At 39.0% G+C, this 9,080-nt stretch overlaps 1 protein-coding gene across 1 annotated transcript; it reads left to right on the top strand.

Annotated features, from left to right (window-relative positions):
* The first annotated feature begins 414 nt into the window (after positions 1 to 414).
* Positions 415 to 4,068, top strand: LOC122278586. Its single transcript, XM_043088766.1, has 3 exons — positions 415 to 2,924; positions 3,065 to 3,152; positions 3,268 to 4,068. The coding sequence occupies exons 1-3, from the start codon at positions 415 to 417 to the stop codon at positions 4,066 to 4,068; spliced, it is 3,399 nt and encodes a 1,132-aa protein (XP_042944700.1).
* The last annotated feature ends 5,012 nt before the right edge of the window (positions 4,069 to 9,080 follow it).

The raw sequence follows: 9,080 nt of genomic DNA on the forward strand, positions 1-9,080 counted from the left end.
CTGAGAATACAAGCTTCTCAATGGGAGGAATACACTAGTAATGTGTTAACTGGAATAGGTTAACATATGGTATTTGTCACCCAATCCCCTGTTCGTTTTTCAAACTATTTTCAATGTGACAACATGTTCCCAATTCCTTATGCTTCTTCAGTAATGTACTGAAGGACTCGTAAGACCTCAAATGCATGTTACCATTGAGGTCCTACCACTTCTCTCTCTCTCTCTCTCTCTCTCTCTCTCTCTCTCTCTCTCTCTCTCTCGGAATGTGTGTACCCTGCACAGCTGTGTATATGTCACACAGCTTCTCTATAAATGCATCCTATTGGTTTAATTATCATTTTCCTGATTACTGGATTTCTATTACCAATATACACTGCTTAGCTTTCACACTATCTTTTCTGACCTCATGTTTAGATGGACAAGGCGTGGATGAGTATTGAAGATAGATTTATGTCTAATGAGTATGCAATGGGGGTTAGCCATTTCATGAATATGGCTAAGGAGCATGCACAAGGGGGCATTGACATTAGGTGTCCGTGCCGTAGATGTCGTAACATGCTCTTCCAGCCAATAACCACAGTCGAGGAGCATTTATTTATTATAGGGATTGATCCTTCTTATAAGGATTGGATTTTTCACGGTGAAGAGGAAGTGTTGGATGTTAATTCTTCAGAAGAAGGTGATGATGCCAGCGGCAATGATGCCTATATTGATGATATGGATGAGCTGCTGGATGACATTCAGGCTGGAGCTTCTATGGATCAGTCCGGAGGTTCGCATATACCTGGTATTGATGGTGTCACACCTGGTGGTTCTTCAGCAACGTTTTCAGAATTGTTAGAAGATGCACGGAGTCCACTTTATCCATCATGCTCATCGTTTTCAAAGCTTTCTTTTATCGTAAAGTTGCTTCATATAAAGACTGTTGGTGGTTGGAGTGTTAAATCCTTTAACATGGTCATCAAGCTCCTGAAATCTGCATTTCCTGACGCTCTTCTCCCTGACTCATACAATGATGCATGCCGATTGGAACGTGGCCTGGGGTTTAATTACACAAAGATAGATGCTTGTTTGAATGATTGTGTCTTATTTTGGAAGGAACATTCTGATAAAGAGAAGTGCCCAAAATGCAACACTCCGAGATGGGTGTTAAGTAGTACTAAGCAAAAGAAAATTCCACACAAAGTGCTCAGACATTTCCCGTTGGTCCCAAGGCTGCAAAGACTATTTGTTTCTAATAAGACTGCCGGGGCAATGAGATGGCATTCTACTGAACGCGTCAACGATTATAATGTGATGAGGCACCCTGCAGATTCGAAGGTATGGAAAGATTTTGACGTGCAGTACCCTCAGTTTGCTTCAGATCCTCGTAATGTGAGAATTGGGTTAGCGAGTGATGGGTTTAATCCATTTAACAATATAGCTAAACCCTACAGTATATGGCCAGTGATTCTTGTAGCATATAACTTGCCCCCTTGGTTATGCATGAAAGATCCATACCTCATGCTTTCGTTGCTAATTCCTGGCCCAAAAGCACCAGGCAACGATATCGACGTGTATCTACGCCCTTTAATTGAAGAACTGAAGTTTCTATGGGAAGTGGGTGTCAATACATACGATGCATTTGCAGATCAATCGTTTCGATTACATGCAGCATTACTCTGGACCATTAATGACTTCCCAGCGTATGCTAATCTTTCTGGGTGGAGCACAAAGGGGAAATTGGCATGTCCTACGTTTAATGGTAGTACGGATTCATTGTGGCTGGTCCATGGGCGAAAGCACTGCTACATGGGTCATCGGCGGTGGTTGTTGCCAGGGCACAGGTGGAGATCTAAAAAAGCTGAATTTAATGGTAGTACTAACCATCGCCCAGCACCTATACATTTGTCGGGAGAGGCTATCTTGGAACAATTGAGAGAATTGCAAGATGTACAGTTTGGTAAGTTATCAAAAAAGAGGAAACGCACAGCCAATGAGTTGAATTGGACCAAAAAAAGTGTATTCTTTGAGTTGCCTTATTGGAAATCCTTGGAATTGAGACATAACCTAGATGTCATGCATATTGAGAAGAACATATGCGATAGCGTATTAGGAACTTTGATGGATATCGAGGGAAAAAGCAAGGACACAGCCAATGCCCGTCGGGATTTGGCCAACCTAGGCATACGGAAAGAATTACACTTACAGCAAGAGGGCGATAGTTGTTCAATGAGACTGGCGTGTTACATGCTAAATAAAAAAGAGAAGAGATCTTTCTGCGAGTGGTTAGCAAGTGTTAAGTTCCCTGATGGTTTTGCCGCGAACATCGCCCGATGTGTTAATGTACGTGAATCAAAGATCTTAGGCATGAAAAGTCATGATTCTCATATTTTCATGCAACGATTACTGCCAGTGGTGATTAGTGGCTACTTAACCAGTGATGTACGGCAAGCTTTGACTGAGTTAAGTTCATTCTTCAAGAAATTGTGTGCACGAGCATTAAACATTGATGTTCTGCACCGCCTACAAACTGATATCTCTCTTATTCTTTGCAAGTTGGAAATGATATTCCCACCTGCATTCTTCGATATAATGGTGCATCTTGCTATTCACTTGCCACAAGAGGCATTGCTTGCGGGACCTGTCCAGTATAGGTGGATGTATCCTTTTGAACGGTATCTAGGGAAGTTCAAGCGTTATGTAAAAAATATGGCAAGACCTGAAGGCTCAATTGCCGAGGCCTATATTCATGTTGAGTGCCTTACATTTTGTTCGATGTATCTCCATGACATTGAGACGACTTTTACTAGGGAAGAGCGAAATGTGGATGTCGGTCCAGACCATACACCGGGTAGTATGAGTGTATTTTTTCAAAAGGTGAGACCAATGGGTTCGTCCTCCACTGATAGATTGGATGATCAGCTATTAGCAAAAGCTGAGTGGTATGTACTTAACAATTGTCCTGAGATACAGCATTACCTAGAGTAAGTATGGCACGAGAACTTTCAACCAGATAATTTGTTGTATTTATCTTTTGAAACACATTGTAAACTAACTCTATCCAAATTTTCAATGTTCGTAGTCAGCACTATAACAAGATTAAAGAAGAGGACCCCAGCAATGTTGATCGTAGGCACCAGACCGAATTTGGGAAATGGTTCAAGAACCATGTAAGTTATGAATATATGTTGCTTGAACATAGATACATTTCCGCTCAATAAATATAGATGTAAGTTATTGCAGAGTGGTATTTTATTAACCTATTGCCTCTATGGTTGTTAATAGATTCGAGAATTGCGTATCTTGAATCCAGATGAAGTTACAGATGAACTTTATGCTCTTGCTTGTGGACCAGATCCTTGGGTGGGATCATATAGTGGATGCATCATGAATGGAATTCGGTTTCACACAAAAGACCGTGAACAACATCGACGCAGCCAAAATAGTGGGGTGGTTGTTGCTGGGGTACATCAGTCGATGCTGGTTGATTTCTATGGTGTGTTGAAAGAGATCCTTGAATTACGCTACATGGGGTGGCATCTTGTGTACTTGTTTAAATGTGACTGGTGGGATGTTGGTGATCATAGACGCGGCATACGTGTAGGGGACCACCTTACAAGTGTGAATACATCAAGAAAGTGGTATCAGGATGAGCCTTTCGCCCTTGCATCTCAGTGCTCACAAGTATTTTATTTAAAAGATGATAGTATGGTGGGGAATTGGCAAGTGGTACAAAAGATAACCAATAGGAATGTCTATGACATTCCACCCGTCCAAACTGCATTGGATGATGGTGAGGACTCCTCTGAAGGTGATGCATTTCAAGAGGAAGAAGCTAGTACTGAAGATTTTCCGATCAATGAAAGTGATACTGGCTTGGGAAACACATTGCATCGGGAGGATGAAGAAGTAATTGTTGTTAATGAGGCAACTACGCTACCTCGTTCTACTCCCGACAATGCCGACCAAACTTTTATTGAAGATGATGTGGATGGTGACGACTATGGCGATCATCCCAATACTGACCATTATGAGTCTGAGAATGAGGACGACTCCCAATCGAATTCTGAAACAGATTCTGAATAATGTTTGGCATAATTGCATGTACTTGTGAATTTCCCTATATATTTACTAATGTGGTGATGTAGAGTTACTTTTGAACTCGATTTATTATAGTAATTTGTACTGATCAGTAGGTAATTACTGGTTATGAGCGAAATGTAGGGGTAGAACAAGTATTTATGATTATATGAACAAGTAGGTTCTAACATAGCTAAACTCTTCAGTACATAACAGCATTACTGCATGCTCTCAGGTTTTGATCCATGTTTTAAGCATGTATAAATAGGTTTTAATTAAGACCAAAAACCCATCCTGATTATTGACCAAAATAGGGATTTGCTCTGTTGTTGCTGTTGTATTTAATGACAACTGAAGTTTCAGACATGGTAAGACGACTTCACTTTATCATTTGCTATCTAAGAAGCTATGAATATTCAATACCAATGGATTGCTGTTGGAGTACTTCAATAACCTGAGAAATGTTAAATTTTATGAATTGTTGTATGGAACAAAATATATATAGGAGTATTTCACTGGATTGCTGTTTTTAGTTAGTAAACGTCCACAATGCATAGTATGAATGATGCGTACTATATATATATATGACTTGGATTGATGTAAATTTGTATGAATATAAAATGCAGCATGGCTACCTGTCATGGAGGAGTGATTTGCAGCCATGCAAGGCCTAATTTACTCTCATATGTATTTTTATTTCCTGTTAGTAGAAGCTATTATATATAGCTTCAATTGTGTGGCGGTGGAGCTCTTCCATACTTACCTTATAAGGCTGGGATTTGCATATATCACTGTGTATTTGTGATATATTTACTGGTTATACATTGTACTTGTTGTTATAGTGTTAAATATTTTACTGGTTCTATATTAGGAGATAATTTATTGGCTACTGAAGTTTGGCTACTACAAGCGAAGTTTAGTTGGCAACTTCAGTGAACTGTTGGTGATTGAGAGAGCAAGAGGAATGAATTTACAGGAAATTCATTCATTCTAGATGTCACGGTACGATTTGGAAGGAACATTTGAGGCAATGTAAACAATGCACAGTAGCACTATCTTCTGTAGGGGACTATATATATCGTCTCAATTTAAATTGGAAATTCTAAAAGAACTGACTAGCTAAAAGCACAATTAATTATTTGGTATGAATTGGTTAGTGGAGATTCATGTGGTTATTAGACTAAAGTAATAATAAATTGGGGAAATCAAACCCATAGGCATTGCACACGGCTAATGACTAAGATATGAGCCCCAAATGTTGAAAGCATACGTGACTTTATCACGAGCAGCAATCTCTATACACGATGGGAATAAATAAAAAAAAAGTATAAGAGCCATGGATTGTAGGCAAGTGATTGCGCGGTAAGCACCCTGCAATACGTGGGAAATCTAAAATTTTGGGCACCTTTTCCAAGGAGTGAAGTCAGAAAGTGGTTGAGTTTGGTATACTTCTGGTTAACATCCTGAGTTAAGTTGCTTTATGTAAATCATGGTTACGTTCCTGGGTTTCATTGAGATATATAAGCTGCCCTCTAATGCCCATTACCAAATGGGAAGCTGAGGCATATTGAGAAGTTTGGCTATGCGAGTTTCTGTCCTCTGGGAAACTCAACAAGCTACATAGCAGCAGTAACCGACCCCAGCTATTCAGTTGTTCAAAGCCTTCCCACTGCGAATTGCCCTGTGTGAGTCCTCCTTACCTTTTACTCTTTACATGCAAACTGTTCATTCAGTTGTTTCTATAAACTGACTACCTCTACTTCTTAAGCTTTGAAAGTTAAAAAAAAAATAAAGAACAGAGGTTGTATTTGTGCCTGAATATGATGGGGTTCAATAACCTGAGAAATCTGTTGTCAATGGTGCGATAATAGAATAGTTTTTACACTGGCATTTGTTATTTCCCTCAGCTACAAGTAACTTTACATATGTATCAGGAATTGCCAAATATGCTGGGTGGGTCAAAGGATATAGATTTATGAGTATTATAACTTGTTCCAGTAGGTTCTAATATGTATTTGTAAAAGACTAAGTTTGTATTATCTAGAAATGTGCAAATATTCGATGGTGTGACACCCCTTCTAAGTCTGGTCCCTATCACCATCAATATCTCAAGAATAGGGGTGCTTTTGAAATACGAGGCATTTGAAGGCAAGTTGCTGAGAATAGATTGCAATGGCATAAAATACATGTGTGTGATGATATTTTAAGAGAAAAGGTCACTGGGATTTTCTGTTTTTCACAGTGTAAGTGTTTATAACAAACATATGTAGTGTGTATAGCTTCTTATAATAGTTTTATGTATATGCTCATCTGTAGTGTCCATATCTGTTATATATATAGCATAACTTTAGTCCTGGCAGATGGTTGTATTAATACCAGATATGGGATTCAGGGAATTTATGGAAATATACAATCTGGCCTTTCATTTTAGATATGGATGAAAAGCTGATATTAACAAAGACTATTATATGATGTAGCTAAAATGAGAGGAACAAGGAATGCATGTAATGGACGTGGTGGCAATCGCACATCAGTACATGGTAGAGGCCAAGGGGCACAAACTCGAGCACGCATTCTAAGGGACGAGTCTGTTTCATTTTCAGAGGCATCCACTCAAGGCCCAAGTGTCGCACCAGAGGAGGACACAAATCCTGTGAATGAGGCTGAAGTTGCTAACACGCTAGTTGAAGGTATATAAGCCCCATTAATACACAAGTTTCAGAATTGTACCAACTGTGTATTAAATATGGTTGGTACATTGTCCATTTGCAAGTGGTAATAAGGTGATAAATAACAAATTCTGCTTTCATTGTGCAAGCTCCTCCCACTCGGAAGCGTGGAAGAGGACCAGCAAGGTGTTCCCAATTTGATCGCATTCGGAAGTTTGGGAAAGTGGCGGTGGAGATTAAGGATGGGCAAAGAGGAGTATCATGTGAAAATGCAACGATTTTTTCAACACGCGTGACATGGATTGTGAAGTTGTATGCCGACATGCGTCATGCAAGCTGGACTCGTGTTGATAAACTGAACAAGGAAGAGCTAACAGATCGTGTCAGGGTAAAACCATTGGCATATGATTACAGCAAATACTGACATAATTTTTTAATTTGGCATTTTTCAGTGACACTAACTAGTTGATACATCTAGGCTGATTTTGAATTGGATTGGTCTAAAAGCAACCATCGAGAGACAGTGGCAATGGCACTTGCTCAGAAATATAATGATTTTCACTACCTATTACACTGCAAATACCAAGAGTATGAAACACATGAGGCAGCCCTTTCTGGAGGGACAAAGATGGTGGACAAAGCTGTGTGGGAAGCTTTATGTGAGAGATGGGGGAGTGAGGAATTTCAGGTAAGATAACTGTACTCTCAGTCTTTACACTTTATTTGAATCGTTTCTAATAATTCTTGTACCTGGACGTTGGGATTAATTACATTGTGTCAATGATAGAACCTATCAAGGCGGAACAAAAGTAATAGGAAAAATCAAAGGATAAATCACACGGGTGGCAGGAAGTCATTTGTTAGGCTAATGGAGGAAAAGGTGAAGTTATACATTTAATTAACAAAGTCATATAGTGTTTTTCTTCCTGTTTCCATTATGAATATTTTACTTATTAAACTGATGTTAAAATCATGAAGCGGGAACAAGCTCCAAATCATGTTGCTTTCTATCGGGAGGTGCATTGGTCTACAAAAAAGGGTAGATTTATTACTGAAGCTGCTGAGCACAACTACGTGAGTTATAATGGCTATATATAATAATGATATAGTTTGACAGTTTTATAGAAATTTGTCAGGACAGTAATTGGTTAGTTCTCAAACATGGATTTCTGATTTGTGTCTAATGTAGAATATGATGCTTGAGCGGATGAATGAGATGGAACCAGAAGATAACAATGATGAGAATGCCAATGCAGTGTTTAAGGAGGTGTTGGGTTCCCGATCGGGCTATGCTAGAGGTTTAGGACACTTAGTTATACCTGAACCATCTCAATCCTTGCTATCCAATAGGGAGTTTGAACGTCTTAGGGAGGAGAATGAGAAGAACAAGGCAGAGAATGAGAAGAACAAGGCTGAGGCAGAGTTGTTCAAGAAGAAATTTGAGACATTTATGAATGATTTGGAAAAGATGAATGCTTGTTTTTTAGAGTGTGACAGGCTTAATGAACGTGTTACAGAATTAGAGTCCCAAAGGGAGTCTCAACGGGAGACTTCAGGAGATGCGTAGGCATCCTCCCCTTCACAACACTTTTGTTGAATTTTTTGATGGTATTTTGAACCTTTGCTGGAGTAGCATAGAAAATGCATGAAGCATCCTTTTGTTGAGCATCCTTTTGAATGATATTTTATGAGTTGGTGGTTTTGGAGTGGTAATGAAGATGTATGGACATTTTTGTGTACCAGTAGTGATGGATACATACTTTTGTTTATTTTCCCTAAAGAGAAGTGTCAAAGATGCCAGCCCATGGCCTTTAGAGCAGGGAACAGGTATGTGTTATTTATATTTCATTGCATGCTGGTTATTACTTAATGCATTAGGCGGCCAATAAATGTGGTAAGCACTGGTGTGTTACCTGCATGGTCTGTGCTGACATTGTAAATGTTATTAATACATCCAGATTACTATATCTTCCTGGTTCACTTGTAGTTAGGAATACTATTGCAGTAGTTGGAAATTGATAGTAGAGATAATTTTCAGCAATCATAGAATGATGGGGAATGTCACTGCTGTATGTAAAGAGACTTGCTTGACTATGTAACTATGTGGTGTCAGGTTAAGACATATAAGGAATATGTGTTTCAAACAAAGAATATTGTAGTTAATCTTCTAACATTGATAGTCTAGGTGAAGTCATGTAAACAATAAGTGAATTTTTGTATAAGAGGATACAAGAATATTGCTGTTGGGTTGGTACACATCTAGATAACCTATGTAACTCACCAAATTCTGAAGGATGAATATGCAATACTCAATCTGTTTATATCTTCAGTGCTAGATAAGATGCAAAG

This window comes from Carya illinoinensis, chromosome 10 (assembly GCF_018687715.1).
Source record: "Carya illinoinensis cultivar Pawnee chromosome 10, C.illinoinensisPawnee_v1, whole genome shotgun sequence".
Taxonomy (NCBI): Eukaryota; Viridiplantae; Streptophyta; class Magnoliopsida; order Fagales; family Juglandaceae; genus Carya; species Carya illinoinensis.

Coding starts and splice junctions, on each gene's coding strand:
- LOC122278586 (XM_043088766.1), top strand. CDS start 415: ATGGACAAGGCGTGGATGAGTATTGAAGATAGATTTATGTCTAATGAG. Junction 2,925..3,064: donor CTATTAGCAAAAGCTGAGTG/GTATGTACTTAA, acceptor CAATGTTCGTAG/TCAGCACTATAACAAGATTA. Junction 3,153..3,267: donor GGAAATGGTTCAAGAACCAT/GTAAGTTATGAA, acceptor GGTTGTTAATAG/ATTCGAGAATTGCGTATCTT.